The sequence below is a fragment of the Bufo bufo genome, chromosome 2, assembly GCF_905171765.1.
Source record: "Bufo bufo chromosome 2, aBufBuf1.1, whole genome shotgun sequence".
Lineage (NCBI taxonomy): Eukaryota > Metazoa > Chordata > Amphibia > Anura > Bufonidae > Bufo > Bufo bufo.
The window spans coordinates 574258444-574278096 of NC_053390.1; the positions used below are offsets into that span (position 1 = coordinate 574258444).

Genomic DNA, 19653 nt, shown 5'->3' on the forward strand with positions numbered 1-19653 from the left:
TTTTTGGGATAGATTTCAAGTAGGCCTCATATAGCAGAAACTAGTTATTTTGAGAATGGCAAATTTGGGAATAGTTTTTCAACCCAGAACAAAAAATGTGCTTTTACGGTCACTACAAATAACTTGACCAGCTAAAACAGTACAGATTTGGTTGAATAGAAATGTGAGGCCTGTTTTTTTTTGCGCTGTGTGACAGGTATAGGTTTAATCACAGAATTAGACTTGTATCTGCACGGTAGCGTGTGTGTTAAATTTTTCTGAATGACACTATCAGCACCTTCAATGTAAGATATCCTTTTTGGGATAGATTTCAAGTAGGCCTCATATAGCAGAAACTAGTTATTTTGAGAATGGCAAATTTGGGAATAGTTTTTCAACCCAGAACAAAAAATGTGCTTTTACGGTCACTACAAATAACTTGACCAGCTAAAACAGTACAGATTTGGTTGAATAGAAATGTGAGGCCTGTTTTTTTTTGCGCTGTGTGACAGGTATAGGTTTAATCACAGAATTAGACTTGTATCTGCACGGTAGCGTGTGTGTTAAATTTTTCTGAATGACACTATCAGCACCTTCAATGTAAGATATCCTTTTTGGGATAGATTTCAAGTAGGCCTCATATAGCAGAAACTAGTTATTTTGAGAAAGGCAAATTTGGGAATAGTTTTTCAACCCAGAACAAAAAATGTGCTTTTACGGTCACTACAAATAACTTGACCAGCTAAAACAGTACAGTTTTGGTTGAATAGAAATGTCAGGCCTGTTTTTTTTTGCGCTGTGTGACAGGTATAGGTTTAATCACAGAATTAGACTTGTATCTGCACGGTAGCGTGTGTGTTAAGTTTTTCTGAATGACACTATCAGCACCTTCAATGTAAGATATCCTTCTTGGGATAGATTTCAAGTAGGCCTCATATAGCAGAAACTAGTTGTTTTGAGAATGGCAAATTTGGGAATGCTTTTTCAACCCAGAACAAAAAATGTGCTTTTACGGTCACTACAAATAACTTGACCAGCTAAAACAGTACAGATTTGGTTGAATAGAAATGTGAGGCCTGTTTTTTTTTGCGCTGTGTGACAGGTATAGGTTTAATCACAGAATTAGACTTGTATCTGCACGGTAGCGTGTGTGTTAAGTTTTTCTGAATGACACTATCAGCACCTTCAATGTAAGATATCCTTTTTGGGATAGATTTCAAGTAGGCTTCATATAGCAGAAACTAGTTATTTTGAGAATGGCAAATTTGGGAATAGTTTTTCAACCCAGAACAAAAAGTGTGCTTTTACGGTCACTACAAATAACTTGACCAGCTAAAACAGTACAAATTTGGTTGAATAGAAATGTCAGGTCTATTTTTTAGGCGCTGGGTGACAGGCTCAACTTGCCCCTGATGTAGTATATGGCCAAAAAATAACCACACTATTGATGGTTAAATGCACTTGGCTGACACAGGCTCAGCCTGCACCAGATGTAGTATATGGCCAAAAAATAACCAGACTGTTGATGGTTAAATGCACTTGGGTGACACAGGCTCAGCCTGCACCAGATGTAGTATATGGCCAAAAAATAACCAGACTGTTGATGGTTAAATGCACTTGGGTGACACAGGCTCAGCCTGCAGCTGATGTAGTCTATGGCCAAAAAATAACCAGACTGTTGATGGTTAAATGCACTTCGGTGACACAGGCTCAGCCTGCAGCTGATGTAGGATATAGCAAAAAATAACCACACTATTGATGGTTGAATACACTTGGTGATAGCTTGTGCTGGCGCACCACAAGCCACAAAATGGCCGCCGATCACCCCAGAAAAAAAGTGATCTAAAAACGCTCTGGGCAGCCTCAAAAAAGTGAGCAAGTCGATATTAGCACTTCAATGATCCACAGCTGCAGATCGATCACAGAATGAAGTCCTTTGGAGGAGTTAATCTGCCTAATCTCGCCCTAACGTCGCAGCTGCAACCTCTCCCTATGCTTGAATCAGCAGAGTGACGTGCAGCGCTACGTGACCCAAGCTTATATAGAGGCTGGGTCACATGCCGCACTGGCCAATCACAGCCATGCCAATAGTAGGCAAGGCTGTGATGGCCTCTTGGGGCAAGTAGTATGACGCTTGTTGATTGGCTGCTTTGCAGCCTTTCAAAAAGCGCCAAGAAAGCGCCGAACACCGAACCCGAACCCGGACTTTTACGAAAATGTTCGGGTTCGGGTCCGTGTCACGGACACCCCAAAATTCGGTACGAACCCGAACTATACAGTTCGGGTTCGCTCATCCCTAATTATGAAGAACAAAGTCAAACAAAGTCAAAATGGATCCGTCCTGACTTACATTGAAAGTCAATGGGGGACGGATCTGTTTTCAATGGCACCATATTGTGTCAGTTAAAATTGATCCGTCCCCATTGACTTACATTGTCAGTCAGGACGGATCTGTTTGGCTCCACATCGCCAGAGCGGAATGGAGGTGGAACGGAGCCAAACTGATGCATTCTGAACGAATCCTTATCCATTCAGAATGCCTTGGGGCTGAACTGATCCGTTTTGAACCGTTGTGAGATCCCTGAAGATCCCTGAGATCCCAGAAGCGGATCTCACAAACGGAATTTAAAACGCCAGTGTAAAAGTAGTCTAAGACAGATAAAGCAAGTCCTTCCATATAACAGTCAGGAATAGCTGCTAACTACTGTAGCAACTAATACAGCTATTTCACCGGAGAAGTGGCCTTGATTGGTTGGGTCTGAGGCATTGTATGTTGAGTCTAGTTTCAATATACGATGGGTTAGAAAAGACCATTGTATGTTGAAAATATTGTATCTTGAGGCCATTGTATCTTGAGGGATCACTGTATATATAAAATGATTTCACCAATTTGTATAAAACACCAATAGGTAAAAATTACCAATATAAATAAATGTAATAAAAAAACAAGTATAATTGGCCAAGCGGTCTTCCATCTAGATGTAACACATACTCAAAGCTTTAGCTATCAAGATCAAACAGGATCAGGTGCATACAGAGTATGTTGAGGTGACTGTTGGACTAAACTATTTGATATGTTCTATCATCTTTTCAACCCATCAGGAAATAAAGTATTGAGTTAAAAATCCAATAGGTTTCACAGCTAATAACGGAATGATAGCTTTTCTTTAATTGATTGTAAATCTGTTCTATCCGGATTAATTTAAGGTGAGATGGGTCTTTATTATAAGAATTTAAAAAATGTTGTGAAACATTATGCTGAGAGAAACTATTTGAGATGTTGGCCCTATGTTTATTGTGTGATTGCGCAGTGTCTGAATAGGTAACTGGGTGAAAATTAGAATGTGTGAACAGTGACATGCTAATCCAGTCTATTGGATATTGCATAATACAATGTAAGAGTAAGTTTTCTGTCATAATCATTCAAATCAACAAATAAATAAAAAATATTAGGTGTGGAAGGGCAAAATAATAATTCCTTAGCCAATAATGATAATTAAAAATGATCTAACAAATGACTAGATAAATTAAATATTTTCAAAGTTTTAGTTTTATGTGCTTTGCACTGTTACACTGTTGTTTATCTCCTCACGCACTTAGCTTTTATTTTTTTATGTTTATTTTTTCCATTAAACCAGTCTTATAGCTGTTGCACCCCACTTTATCTCCATTTTTTAATCCTCGTCATTTAGGGTTGAGCAAAGCAAAGTATCCAAAGTGACTTTGATCCGAATTTCAGGGAAAATTAGATTCTCTGCAAAGCCGTACTTCACCGTGCTTCGTGGTAACAAATCAATTTTCCCTGAAATGGTGGTTTAAAAAAAAGTTTACACTCACCAAGAGATTTTGAGTGGGATCTTCAGTCAAGATGGCCGAGGCGGCCTCTTCGGACTCAAATAGATAAGGTGAGTATTATATGTTTTTTTTAACTGACTAACCTCTGAAAGCCCTCATTTTTTATCTCAGAGCGGTTCAATGACTGGGGCGGCCGTCATTGCGCCCGCTACTTACAAAGAAATTAGCTTCATGATGAAGTAATAGTAAACTTTACTCATTACAACTCATCATCTCTGCATTTGTTAGTGGGATTCGACTGAATTCCATGGAGGGGAGCTGCAGTGATGCTACCAGTTTAAAGCCACTAACACGTGTTGTCTGGAGTGGTGTCTAAGAATACAAAACCCCTTCTGGTAAGCCTCTGTGCTTGTCGTATGGATACCATTATTTAGTCGGGTTTCACACAGGATAGCATGTGGCAGGCGCAGCATTATGAAGTGCCTTTTGCAATGTGGCATTAGAAGAATTTTGATATCTCTGACGTTTTAGTCTAACCAGACTGTCTATTACTCTGTAATTCCTCTAGCGCCGTTCTATGGAAACAGTAGGTTTAAAGAGCACACCAAATGCTTGAAATAACTTCTTTATTAACTTCAACTTTTCTTCATACATAACACTGCCGCCTCTGTAGCTGATAGTCCATGTACATAACACGTGTTGCATAAAGGTTCATAAAATGGCGGTATACATAAGATAGTGGTTCTACTGTTCAATCTTGTCATTCAGCAAAAATGGTGGATATATTTCTCTCTTCAATATCTGTACTCTCACTTTCAGTTATTTAAGCACTTTATGATCTCTCTGAGAGATATATCTGAGATCTAACTAATAGTTCTACTTGGTCAACTTGGTTTTCAGTTTGCAGTATGCAGTTAGCAGTAACTATTTGCAGATTGGTTGAGTATGATCTGGTATGGTTGTATGCAATTTGGATTGCAATATAGAATTTGTATGGAATTTTCAATTGGTCGCAATTTGGTGGAACTGTAAGTAAACACATATAACTGGTTCACTATACAGTTCTAATCACAATACGAACAATAGGAACATTATATAACTGTCCTAAATACCTATTTTGGCCTCTCTGCTTCCATAAAACACAGCTCTTAGTGAAGTGAATGTCTGTTCAGCTCCTCTCCTCTGGTGTAATGATTCTAGCAGCTCCTGCTAGGGCAATTCCCCACACAGACTGTGTGTGAGGCTGGCTGTGATTGGTCAAAACTCTTGCTGTGTGTGAGTCTGGCTGTGATTGGTCAAGACTCCTGCCCAGCAACAACAGTTTAACTCTATGCTTTCTGTTGTTTCTGCTATGTCATTGAGCTTACCTTACATTATATAATGAACCTTAAAGGCATATTATATTTTCAGCTTCTGTGAACACAATATATAACAGTTATATGACATCCAAAAATGAAGTCACTGTAAATAACTCTGCTTTTGTCTTCAACACACAAACATAGGAACTGTATTAATGTTATTGGCATGTCTAGCTGTATACACATATAAGCTATATTAGCAACCTAGGACAGGTCTTAGCCAGCACCCTTGTATCCTCTTTTAAATTCAGTGAATTAAACTGTTATAATGACGCCAGAAAATGTGTTCAATTACACTGGTATATTGATTCCAGAAATGTGTCTATTGACGCACTAGAATGTGCAGTATTGAACTGGTATATTGATGTAATAAAATACATTGAATTGCACTAGTATAAATGCTAGAAAAATTGCTACTGTTAGAAAACAAGAAAAAGGTGGAATTACACAGCATATCTAGATAAATATATGCTGCTGGAGGTGTTGGGAATATGCCTATAATCCACCTAGGAAATGTAAAAGCTTGAGGTTCTTGAAAAGAAAAAGCTGTCTACTCATGCACAAAAAAGGTCTTTGTGCAGGACTTTGGTGCCTGAATTGCAGTACATGAACAGCTTTCCACTTTCCAGCAGCTTCTCTCACAATTCCTATATGTTCTGCCTACTGATAAAACTATTGTTTCTATCTATTAATTCAATGTGTCTATATATATATATATATATATATATATATAAACTATCCCTGCAAAATACAGTCACATACCCAACAAGGTGCCATGTTGGGAAATATATAAATTATGAAAAGGGAACTAAGAGCGCAGTGTAAACCAATTGCAACCCACCCAAAGCAGCACTAAATAAAGAAAACACTGAGCAAGTACTGTATCTTACAAATACAATAAATAGAGGTAAATACCAACCCTGCCCTAACGCTTCTTCAGAGACTGCAAAATGTATTTATACTTCTATTTAGAAGCTTGTTATTTTATTGGGTTACAGTTATTTACCTATACTTACCAAATAGTCTAATTCTGTTATCAATCTTTTAATACTTGTAATGGAATTTAATGGATAATTAAAAGTGACAAGCACAATACGGAAGATCATTTCTAACTATTTGCTTCTTTTTCTTACACAGCCTTGAGAAATATACTGGCATGCTACTGGACAACACCAGCAGATTTACCTGCAAGGGAAAACCAGTTCATCACTTCATTGGTACCAGCACTTTTTCCGAATACACTGTGGTTGATGACATTGTGGTTGCTAAGATACACCAGGATGCACCGCTGGATAAGGTCTGCCTCTTTGGCTGTTCATTCTCCACCGGATATGGCTCTGCTGTGAATACTGCTAAGGCAAGTGCTAGATTTAGTTCTATTACTGTTCAGAGTAGCTAAATAGATAACAGCTAATTAAAAATTATTGGCGATGTGGTGAAGGGCTTTAAAACATAAAATATGTGGTATTTATCTCAACTGATCCCTCACCACTGCCATTCCAACACTACACGGGGCTTTACTGCTTTCTACCTGCAACTGCCATCTCCACACAGAGGAAACACCTAGAAATGACCTCTCTGCCAATCATTGGCTGAAATCAGTCACTGCTGCGGCCAATGATTGGCTGAGAGGGTGGAAGAAGAGAGCGGCAGGAACCAAGATAGTGTTGAAACACAGTGGTGGGAGATCGGTGGAGGTGAATATCTATTCTTTCATGTTTTTAGGCCCCTCTGACCCAGCTGCCAACTAATTTTGTTAAGCTTGAACACCTGTTTAACCACTTCCTTGCCAGCACTATACATGTATGGTAGAAGGAGAGGTTTAAAATATATTGCCTGCTTATTATATTCAAAGATAAAAAGTGACCTTTCAGCAGGTGCGTATAGTCGACTAAGAGGTACTGGGATTACGGAATTATCATGGATCGTGCTAAGGAAGAAAACATTTTTCTTATCTCCGTATTTTACAGCCAACGATTCTGAACTGGACATAGATGATGATTCTCCTCTTTTTAGATTTTTTTATTGACAAGTGACTGTGGGATTTTCTCATGCTTTTTTCAAATTGTCCTACAAGACACTGTACCCTTCTCATAAAAGTGTTTGAATAGTGGAATACTTGTATAGTAGTTGTCCACATACAGATCTTAGTAGCAGATTCATTAGATCCAAGACAAATTTCCTTTTTGAACCCATATAGCACGGGTACTCAAGTACTTTTTGTAAAGGTCCATATACCTGAGCCTTCTGTAGGATGAAGGTCCGAGCTGCAAAACAAAAAAAATATATAAGGAGGGACAACACCATTGGCGCGTAGCACTGCATTATTATAATTTTTTTTACAATAATCCACACCTTCAAGCCCACCTAATCACCTTTCTGCCGACCAAACAGTAAGAATGTCCTTTCAGTGCCCCCTAACAATAATGATGCCCCTTTAATGCCCCCCAGACAGTATGATATCCCTTTAGTGCTCCACAAAGTATGATACCCCTAAGTGCACCCTCACAGCAGGGTGATCCCTTGGTGCCCCCACCCATTATGATGCTCCTTGGTGCCCCTGATATATTGCAGTACCTTCTTAGTTCCTCCCCAGAGAGTGTGAATACTCTAAGTGCCGCCTCACAGTAGTAATGCCTTATCTGTGCCCCTTCACAGCTGTAATGCCCTCTCTGTGACCCTTTGCAGTAATAACTCCCATTGTGCCCCCTTCACAGTAATAACCCCCATTTTGCCCCCTTCATAGTAATAATCCCCATTGTGCACCCGTCATAGTAATAATCCCCATTGTGCCCCTTTCATAGTAATAATACACACTGTGCCCCCTTCATAGTAATAATCCCCATTGTGCCTCCATCACAGTAATAATGCCCCTTAATAGTAGTAATGCCTATTGTACCCCCTTCAAAGAAATAATGCCCATTGTGCCCCCTTAATAGTAGTAATGCCATCTATGATAGTAATGCCCATTGTGCCCCTTCACTGTAATAATGCCCTCTGTGCCCCCTTTATAGTAGTAATGCCCTCTGTGCACTGTGTCCCCTTCAGAGTATGTCACGGCCTATGGTGTACGCCGTGACACTGTTGCCATGATTGCTGTTGCCGGTGGCAACATGTTGCTCTTTTGGCATGTTGTGGCAGTGTCATGGGCTTTTGCTGTGTGCGCCGTGACTTGCTTGCCACACATGCTGTTGCCTGCGGCAACCTGTTGCCTTTTGCTTGTGTGTGCAATTCTCCTTCAGTTGCTTCTTCCTTGTGTTTGGTTAACCTGGGGTTAATGTGTGTTCTTGGTGTGGGTGTGGTCGCTTTAGGCTATTTAGCTTCTGCTGGATGCCTGTAGCTTAGTGTTCCTCCAGGCTTGGTGTGTGCTGGTGGTTCACTGCTACTGGCTTTACTATCTGTCCAGTGAGGGCCACCCTTGTGGTCATCAAGGTTTTCCCAGTTTCTCCTTCCCATCTTACCTTTTGTTGTTTGGTGTGGGTTTTGTCCAGGGTGTATTTATGTCTAGTGTGTTGGGACTGTCTGGTCTGTTTATGTTGTTTCCAGCATGTTTTCTAGATATTCCCCTGTTGTATGTTGTACCTCCAGGAGGGGGCTGGTTTCCCGGAGGGGTGAACCATAAGCCTGTATGCAGCGCTGCCTGGGGCTGCCATGCACCTTGCTGCATGGGGGTCAAGGCAGTAACTTGTATGCTGGTTTCCTGTATGCGTTGTTTGTGTTCTGCCCTGTTTGTTGTCTGGGCTCCGGTTCGTATGCACGGATTCCAGTCGTGGTGGCAGTGGCAGGTAAGTGAGTTTTCCGGTGTTCTTACCTGCCGATCCAGTTGCTGCATATGGTCTTTTCGCTTACACCTGTTACTAGGCAGCTGGAGACTCCGGTTCGTCTGAGTCCCTGAGGAACCGCTTGTCTCCTATTCCTTACCCCTATGCCAGGGACCGTCAGGATCAGCAGGATCCAAGTTCCAGTGCATGAGCCCTCCCAACTTCAGGGTTCGCTCATGCGGTCAGGAGATCAGGGTCAGGATTAGGGCGGCTGTAGGTTGTGGCCTGCTCCCTTCACTGTAGTCTGGCCTAGTACAGTTCCAACTATACGGTGGGGAGTTTCCCCCACTCCCCATCATGACAGAGTAATAATGCCCTCTGTGCACTGTGCCCCCTCCATATTAGAAATTCCAATTGTGCTCCCTCCATAGTAGAAATGCCCATTGTGCCCCATCCATAGTAGAAATGCCCATTGTGCCCCCTCCATAGTAGAAATGCCCATTGTGCCCCCTTCACATTAGCAGTGCCCATTGTGCCCCCTCCATAGTAGAAATGTCCATTGTGCTCCCTCTGTGTTAAAAAAAAACAAAAAAAAAACACAGTAACTACTCCCCTTGTCCCGTTCCTGCAGCTCAAAGTCCTCTCTTTCCTGCAGACACAGATCGCTCTGCAGCACTGTGTGGACGGATCTTATGCAGATTTTAGGGCTGCAGGCTCCACCCACACAGGCTGGCAGCGCGATATGTGCCTTCAGGCTGAATGGTGGAGCAGGGAGAAGTCTTCCTGCTTCACCATTCAAAGCGCCACCGGCCTGAAGGAGAGGAGGAGCGCAGGGAGCTGAGTGGTGAGTGACAGAACATCAGCTCCCAGTGCTCCAGCATTAAGCGCTTCTATTTATATTGATAGAAGTTCTCATTGCTTCTGGACTCTGGCACCCCTTAAGAGTGGCACCCGGGGAGGACCTCCCCCCACCTTAGCACACCACTGCAGGGGTCCGACAGCTGGAAACTGTGGTATGGATTCAGACCGCGGTCCACCTGTTGGGTGCCCCTGCCATATAGGATGGGCAGTCAGGGGACTCTGACTTTTCCTTCTTTTTTTTGTGCTCCCTAAATGTATACGTGTAACTGGTACCACTTTCTCATAGCTTATACTGTACATCTTGACAACATATCTAGCATGTTTACTTGCACTTATACTGTTTCAACAACAGTCAGCCAGTAAATAGGATCAAGGAATCATCAACTGCAAAAAATTTTGGGGGTATAGATTTCTCAAAATTTAGCATTAAGATATGAGATAAAGGGCCTTACTTTAAAAAGTCTGCCTTGCCGAAATTAATTGTCTCTAACTAGTGTAGGGACAGGATGCTGCTGCACTGAGAGAAAATGTTAGGGTTTTCATCTATCTGTTAAGTCTGTGGATGACCTGTAGGTATTTTTAAGTGTTGGGCGCGAATATTCGAATCGCGAATTTTAATTGCAAACATCGCCACTTCGAGAATTCGTGAAGATTTAGAATATAGTGCTATATATTCGTTTTCGCAAATATTCTAGATTTTTTTTTCATCAGTAACCTCCCTTCTTGCTTGTGGGCCAATGAGAAGGCTGCAATGTCTTTGTCTGAGCTTAGCAACATCCCTAGCAACCGATATGAAAGTCTCCTACCCCTTTACTATATAAAAAAACTCCCCAGCAGCCATTTTCTGCAGTTTTTTGCAGTTCTTTGCTGTGCTCTGTGCTTTGCTGTGTCATTACATTAGATAGTTAGATAGCTTATATACACTGCTCAAAAAAATAAAGGGAACACTTAAACAACACAATGTAACTCCAAGTCAATCACACTTCTGTGAAATCAAACTGTTCACTTATGAAGCAACACTGAGTGACAATCAATTTCACATGCTGTTGTGCAAATGGGATAGACAACAGGTGGAAATTATAGGCAATTAGCAAGACACCCCCAATAAAGGAGTGGTTCTGCAGGTGGTAACCACAGACCACTTCTCAGTTCCTATGCTTCCTGGCTGATGTTTTGGTCACTTTTGAAAGTTTCCGGTGCTTTCACTCTAGTGGTAGCATGAGACGGAGTCTACAACCCACACAAGTGGCTCAGGTAGTGCAGCTTATCCAGGATGGCACATCAATGCGAGCTGTGGCAAGAAGGTTTGCTGTGTCTGTCAGCGTAGTGTCCAGAGCATGGAGGCGCTACCAGGAGACAGGTCAGTACATCAGGAGACGTGGAGGAGGACGTAGGAGGGCAACAACCCAGCAGCAGGACCGCTACCTCCGCCTTTGTGCAAGGAGGAACAGGAGGAGCACTGCCAGAGCCCTGCAAAATGACCTCCAGCAGGCCACAAATGTGCATGTGTCTGCTCAAACGGTCAGAAACAGACTCCATGAGGGTGATATGAGGGCCCGACGTCCACAGGTGGGGGTTGTGCTTACAGCCCAACACCGTGCAGGACGTTTGGCATTTGCCAGAGAACACCAAGATTGGCAAATTCGCCACTGGCGCCCTGTGCTCTTCACAGATGAAAGCAGGTTCACACTGAGCACATGTGACAGACGTGACAGAGTCTTGAGATGCCGTGGAGAATGTTCTGCTGCCTGCAACATCCTCCAGCATGACCGGTTTGGCATTGGGTCAGTAATGGTGTGGGGTGTCATTTCTTTGGAGGGCCGCACAGCCCTCCATGTGCTCGCCAGAGGTAGCCTGACTGCCATTAGGTACCGAGATGAGATCCTCAGACCCCTTGTGAGACCATATGCTGGTGCGGTTGGCCATTGGTTCCTCCTAATGCAAGACAATGCTAGACCTCATGTGGCTGGAGTGTGTCAGCAGTTCCTGCAAGACGAAGGCATTGATGCTATGGACTGGCCCGCCCGTTCCCCAGACCTGAATCCAATTGAGCACATCTGGGACATCATGTCTCGCTCTATCCACCAACGTCACGTTGCACCACAGACTGTCCAGGAGTTGGCAGATGCTTTAGTCCAGGTCTGGGAGGAGATCCCTCAGGAGACCGTCCGCCACCTCATCAGGAGCATGCACAGGCGTTGTAGGGAGGTCATACAGGCACGTGGAGGCCACACACACTACTGAGCCTCATTTTGACTTGTTTTAAGGACATTACATCAAAGTTGGATCAGCCTGTAGTGTGTTTTTCCACTTTAATTTTGAGTGTGACTCCAAATCCAGACCTCCATGGGTTGAAAAATTTGATTTCCATTTTTTTATTTTTGTGTGATTTTGTTGTCAGCACATTCAACTATGTAAAGAACAAAGTATTTCAGAAGAATATTTAATTAACTCAGATCTAGGATGTGTTATTTTTGTGTTCCCTTTATTTTTTTGAGCAGTGTATATAAAATACAGATAGTTAATGGGAGATAGTCAGTGTAGGTTAGATGGTGATATAGTATAGCTGTATACATACATGCTACATAGTGCTGTGATGTCACATGTTCACAACAATACTTAGTGCACCAATCAGTAATATGTAGTCAGACCTGCTAAAATGTGTAGTTGCACATATTGCGCCAAAATATGCGCATCATTAATTGCCGATTTGCGCAATTGCGAATATATTGGAGCACTCTATCTGCATATAAAGCTATTGAAATGTTCTGCCGTGCCAACCATTTTCTCCAGTCTCAGGAAACTTCTAGCAGCTTGACAAATGTAGCAACAGTGACCCACGCCTGTATTGCACACGCAATACGCGCATATTACATTGCCGATTTTCACACAAGAAAATAATCGCGAATTCTCGAATGACAAATATTCGCCCAAATATTCGCGAAATATCACAAATTCGAATATTGCCCCTGCCGCTCATCACTAGTATTTTTTATCAGTGTAATAAACTTCATTTGCGACTGTGGGTGACCTATATCCATTTTATGGGGTTCCAAAGTCTGCCATTGCATCCATCTTACTGTAATAGGAGAGTTAATCAGTCTGTTAATTGTGTAGCTGACATAAAGCCATTTTTGGGGGTTCCAAAGTCTGCCATTGCATCCGTCTTACTGTAATAGGAGAGTTAATCAGTCTCTTAATTGTGGCGGTGACATAAAGCCATTTTTGGGGGTTTCAAAGTCCACTGTTGCTTCTGTCTTACTGTAATAGGAGAGTTAATCAGTCTGTTAATTGTGTCGTAATATAAAGCCTTTTTTGGGGTTCCGAAATCCACTGTTACATTAGTCTTACTGTAATAAGAGACTTAATCAGTCTGTTAATGGTGTCGGTGACATAAAGCGTTTTTTTATGGTTAAAAAGTCTACCGTTGCATCCATCTTACTGTAATAAGAGAGTTAATCAGTCTGTTAAATATGAATGGTGACATAAAGCCATTTTTGGGTGGGAGATACACCTCATCTGCATCCGTGACACGGAAATACAATAGTTAATCTGTCTGTTAATTATGTCGGTGACCTATAGCCATTTTTGAGGTGCAAAACACCTCATTTGCATCTGTGACACGGAAATACAATAGTTGATCAGTCTATTAATTGTGTCACTGGCATAAACCCATTTTAGGGGTGGAGGATATACCTAATTTGCATCTGTGACACAGAAATACGATAGTTAATCTGTCTGTTAATTCTGCTGGTGACCTATAGCCATTTTTTGGGGTGCAAAACACCTCATTTGCGGGCCGTGACACAAAAATACAATTGTTCGTCTGTCAGCCTATTTTTTGGTTGAACGTAAAAAAAAAGAGCATCAAATAGGGGACGTGGCCGCGGTCGTGGTGCTGCTGGTGTTGGTGGTAGTGGAGATCCTGTTCCAGGGAGAGGACATTGTTGATCAAAAGCCCAGCAAACAGTTTGATTGGTTCCAGGGGTTTTCACTAGTGTTGAGTGAATCGAAGTGAAACAAATTGACTTCAATCCGAATTTTTGTCAGTGTTTTGCATCAGTATATGATCAGAATTTTCAAGCTAAAAGCAGTAGTGGGTCCAAAACACAGATGAGATGCAAATAATTCCATTATATTTTATCTCAGGTTTTTGCTTATAATTACTGATCAAATACTGATGCAAAATACTAATCAAACACTGACAGCCTGAAAGCAGCTTTATGGATGCTCAAAATACAGGATTATATATTTTTTGTTTTATGTTCTTCTGACAGATCAGAAGAACGGAAACATAAACAGTGATGCTAACACATCCTTACTGCTATTGCTGCTGCACCCCTCTTCACTCTGTCATGGGGCCACTTTTGTCATACTGCCAATGCTACTGCTTCCACCGTCATCCCCACTTTGTCATGGAGTCCCTACTGCCACCTTCCCCATTCTGTCATGGGGCCACTACTTAAAGGGTTTCTGTCACCCTGCAAAACTCTTCTTTTTTTTTTTGGATAGTTAGATTCCTCATAGCGCGATATAGGAGAATATAATAGTCTTACTTACTTTCATGCGGCCGATTCTTTATAAAACGAACTTTTATAATATGTAAATGAGGGCTCTACCAGCAAGTAGGGCGTCTACTTGCTGGTAGCTGCTGCAGAAATCCGCCCCCTCGCCGTGTTGATTGACAGGGCCAGCCGTGATCTCCTCCTCCGGCCGGCCCTGTCAGTAATTCAAAAATCGCGCGCCTCGCGTCATTCGGCGCAGGCGCTCTGAGATGAGGAGGCTCGTCTCCTCAGCACTCCCTCAGTGCGCCTGCGCCGATGACGTCTTCTCTTTCAGTGATGTCATCGGCGCAGGCGCACTGAGGGAGTGCTGAGGATACGAGCCTCCTCATCTCAGAGCGCCTGCGCCGAATGACGCGAGGCGCGCAATTTTTGAATTACTGACAGGGCCGGCCGGAGGAGGAGATCACGGCTGGCCCTGTCAATCAACACGGCGAGGGGGCGGATTTCTGCAGCAGCTACCAGCAAGTAGACGCCCTACTTGCTGGTAGAGCCCTCATTTACATATTATAAAAGTTCGTTTTATAAAGAATCGGCCGCATGAAAGTAAGTAATACCATTATATTCTGCTATATCGCACTATGAGCAATCTAACTATCCAAAAAAAAAAAAATGAGTTTTGCAGGGTGACAGAAACCCTTTAAATCTTGGGGCACTGCACATTTAACCACCTCCAGACCGCCTAACGCAGGATCGCGTTCCGGAGGTGGCAGCGCTGCGCACAGTCACGCATATACGCGTCATCTCGCGAGACGCGAGACTTCCTGTGAACGCGCGCACACAGGCGCGCGCGCTCACAGGAACGGAAGGTAAGAGAGTTGATCTCCAGCCTGCCAGCGGCGATCGTTCGCTGGCAGGCTGGAGATGTGTTTTTTTTAACCCCTAACAGGTATATTAGACGCTGTTTTGATAACAGCGTCTAATATACCTGCTACCTGGTCCTCTGGTGGTCCCCTTTGTTTGGATCGACCACCAGAGGACACAGGTAGCTCAGTAAAGTAGCACCAAGCACCACTACACTACACTACACCCCCCCCCGTCACTTATTAACCCCTTATTAGCCCCTGATCACCCCTAATCACCCCTGATCACCCCATATAAACTCCCTGATCACCCCCCTGTCATTGATTACCCCCCTGTCATTGATCAACCCCCTGTAAAGCTCCATTCAGACGTCCGCATGATTTTTACGGATCCACTGATAGATGGATCGGATCCGCAAAACGCATCCGGACGTCTGAATGAAGCCTTACAGGGGCGTGATCAATGACTGTGGTGATCACCCCATATAGACTCCCTGATCACCCCCCTGTCATTGATTACCCCCCTGTCATTGATTACCCCCCTGTAAAGCTCCATTCAGATGTCCGCATGATTTTTACAGATGCACTGATACATGGATCGGATCCGCAAAACGCATCCGGTCGTCTGAATGAAGCCTTACAGGGGCATGATCAATGACTGTGGTGAACACCCCCCTGTCATTGATTACCCCCCTGTAAAGCTCCATTCAGATGTCCGCATGATTTTTACGGATGCACTGATAGATGAATCGGATCCGCAAAACGCATCCGGACGTCTGAATGAAGCCTTACAGGGGCATGATCAATGACTGTGGTGATCACCCCATATAGACTCCCTGATCACCCCCCTGTCATTGATTACCCCCCTGTCATTGATTACCCCCCTGTAAAGCTCCATTCAGATGTCCGCATGATTTTTACGGATGCACTGATAGATGGATCGGATCCGCAAAACGCATCCGGACGTCTGAATGAAGCCTTACAGGGGCATGATCAATGACTGTGGTGATCACCCCATATAGACTCCCTGATCACCCCCCTGTAAAGCTCCATTCAGATGTCCGCATGATTTTTACGGATGCACTGATACATGGATCGGATCCGCAAAACGCATCCGGTCGTCTGAATGAAGCCTTACAGGGGCATGATCAATGACTGTGGTGATCACCCCCCTGTCATTGATTACCCCCCTGTAAAGCTCCATTCAGATGTCCGCATGATTTTTACGGATGCACTGATAGATGGATCGGATCCGCAAAACGCATCCGGACGTCTGAATGAAGCCTTACAGGGGCATGATCAATGACTGTGGTGATCACCCCATATAGACTCCCTGATCACCCCCCTGTCATTGATTACCCCCCTGTCATTGATTACCCCCCTGTAAAGCTCCATTCAGATGTCCGCATGATTTTTACGGATGCACTGATAGATGGATCGGATCCGCAAAACGCATCCGGACGTCTGAATGAAGCCTTACAGGGGCGTGATCAATGACTGTGGTGATCACCCCATATAGACTCCCTGATTACCCCCCTGTCATTGATTACCCCCCTGTAAAGCTCCATTCAGATGTCCGCATGATTTTTACGGATGCACTGATAGATGGATCGGATCCGCAAAACGCATCCGGACGTCTGAATGAAGCCTTACACGGGCGTGATCAATGACTGTGGTTATCACCCCATATAGACTCCCTGATCACCCCCCTGTCATTGATCACCCCCCTGTCATTGATCACCCCCCTGTCATTGATCACCCCTCTGTAAGGCTCCATTCAGATATTTTTTTGGCCCAAGTTAGCGGAATTTTTTTTTTTTTTTCTTACAAAGTCTCATATTCCACTAACTTGTGTCAAAAAATAAAATCTCACATGAACTCACCATACCCCTCACAGAATCCAAATGCGTAAAATTTTTTAGACATTTATATTCCAGACTTCTTCTCACGCTTTAGGGCCCCTAGAATGCCAGGGCAGTATAAATACCCCACATGTGACCCCATTTCGGAAAGAAGACACCCCCAGGTATTCCGTGAGGGGCATATTGAGTCCATGAAAGATTGAAATTTTTGTCCCAAGTTAGCGGAACGGGAGACTTTGTGAGAAAAAAATTAAAAATATCAATTTCCGCTAACTTGTGCCAAAAAAAAAAAATTTCTATGAACTCGCCATGCCCCTCATTGAATACCTTGGGGTGTCTTCTTTCCAAAATGGGGTCACATGTGGGGTATTTATACTGCCCTGGCATTCTAGGGGCCCCAAAGCGTGAGAAGAAGTCTCGTATCCAAATGTCTAAAAATGCCCTCCTAAAAGGAATTTGGGCACCTTTGCGCATCTAGGCTGCAAAAAAGTGTCACACATCTGGTATCGCCGTACTCAGGAGAAGTTGGGGAATGTGTTTTGGGGTGTCATTTTACATATACCCATGCTGGGTGAGAGAAATATCTTGGTCAAATGCCAACTTTGTATAAAAAAATGGGAAAAGTTGTCTTTTGCCAAGATATTTCTCTCACCCAGCATGGGTATATGTAAAATGACACCCCAAAACACATTCCCCAACTTCTCCTGAATACGGCGATACCACATGTGTGACACTTTTTTGCAGCCTAGGTGGGCAAAGGGGCCCATATTCCAAAGAGCACCTTTAGGATTTCACAGGTCATTTACCTACTTACCACACATTAGGGCCCCTGGAAAATGCCAGGGCAGTATAACTACCCCACAAGTGACCCCATTTTGGAAAGAAGACACCCCAAGGTATTCCGTGAGGGGCATGGCGAGTTCCTAGAATTTTTTATTTTTTGTCACAAGTTAGTGGAAAATGCTTATTTTTTTTTTTTTTTTTTTTCATACAAAGTCTCATATTCCACTAACTTGTGACAAAAAATAAAAACTTCCATGAACTCACTATGCCCATCAGCGAATACCTTGGGGTCTCTTCTTTCCAAAATGGGGTCACTTGTGGGGTAGTTATACTGCCCTGGCATTCTAGGGGCCCAAATGTGTGGTAAGGAGTTTGAAATCAAATTCTGTAAAAAATGACCTGTGAAATCCGAAAGGTGCTCTTTTGAATATGGGCCCCTTTGCCCACATCGGCTGCAAAAAAGTGTCACACATCTGGTATCTCCGTAATCGGGAGAAGTTGGGGAATGTGTTTTGGGGTGTCATTTTACATATACCCATGCTGGGTGAGAGAAATATCTTGGCAAAAGACAACTTTTCCCATTTTTTTATACAAAGTTGGCATTTGACCAAGATATTTATCTCACCCAGCATGGGTATATGTAAAAAGACACCCCAAAACACATTCCTCAACTTCTCCTGAATACAGAGATACCAGATGTGTGACACTTTTTTGCAGCCTAGGTGGGCAAAGGGGCCCACATTCCAAAGAGCACCTTTCGGATTTCACAGGTCATTTACCTACTTACCACACATTTGGGCCCCTAGAATGCCAGGGCAGTATAACTACCCCACAAGTGACCCAATTTTGGAAAGAAGAGACCCCAAGGTATTCGCTGATGGGCATAGTGAGTTCATGGAAGTTTTTATTTTTTGTCACAAGTTTGTGGAATATGAGACTTTGTATGAAAAAAAAAAAAAAAAAAAAAAAAAATCATCATTTTCCACTAACTTGTGACAAAAAATAAAAAATTCTAGGAACTCGCCATGCCCCTCACGGAATACCTTGGGGTGTCTTCTTTCCAAAATGGGGTCACTTGTGGGGTAGTTATACTGCCCTGGTATTCTAGGGGCCCAAATGTGTGGTAAGGAGTTTGAAATCAAATTCAGGAAAAAATGAGGAGTGAAATCCGAAAGGTGCTCTTTGGAATATGGGCCCCTTTGCCCACCTAGGCTGCAAAAAAGTGTCACACATCTGGTATCCCCGTACTCAGGAGAAGTTGAGGAATGTGTTTTGGGGTGTCTTTTTACATATACCCATGCTGGGTGAGATAAATATCTTGGTCAAATGACAACTTTGTATAAAAAAATGGGAAAAGTTGTCTTTTGCCAAGATATTTCTCTCACCCAGCATGGGTATATGTAAAATGACACCCCAAAACACATTCCCCACCTTCTCCTGAGTACGGAGATACCAGATGTGTGACACTTTTTTGCAGCCTAGGTGGGCAAAGGGGCCCATATTCCAAAGAGCACCTTTCGGATTTCACAGGTCATTTTTTACAGAATTTGATTTCAAACTCCTTACCACACATTTGGGCCCCTAGAATGCCAGGGCAGTATAACTACCCCACAAGTGACCCCATTTTGGAAAGAAGAGACCCCAAGGTATTCGCTGATGGGCATAGTGAGTTCATAGAACTTTTTATTTTTTGTCACAAGTTAGTGGAATATGAGACTTTGTAAGAAAAAAAAAAAAAAATCATCATTTTCCGCTAACTTGTGACAAAAAATAAAAAGTTCTATGAACTCACTATGCCCATCAGCGAATACCTTAGGGTGTGTACTTTCAGAAATGGGGTCATTTGTGGGGTGTTTGTACTGTCTGGGCATTGTAGAACCTCAGGAAAC

General features: G+C 43.0%; 1 protein-coding gene across 1 annotated transcript in view; it reads left to right on the forward strand.

The window, feature by feature from the left end:
• Nucleotides 1-19653, forward strand: part of LOC120989840 (alcohol dehydrogenase 1-like) — a 120749-nt gene that overhangs the window by 52071 nt on the left and 49025 nt on the right. Inside the window, exon 5 of the mRNA XM_040418196.1 lies at nt 6270-6489. Within this exon, the coding sequence (XP_040274130.1) occupies nt 6270-6489 (220 nt within the window). The remainder of the gene's footprint in view (nt 1-6269; nt 6490-19653) is intronic.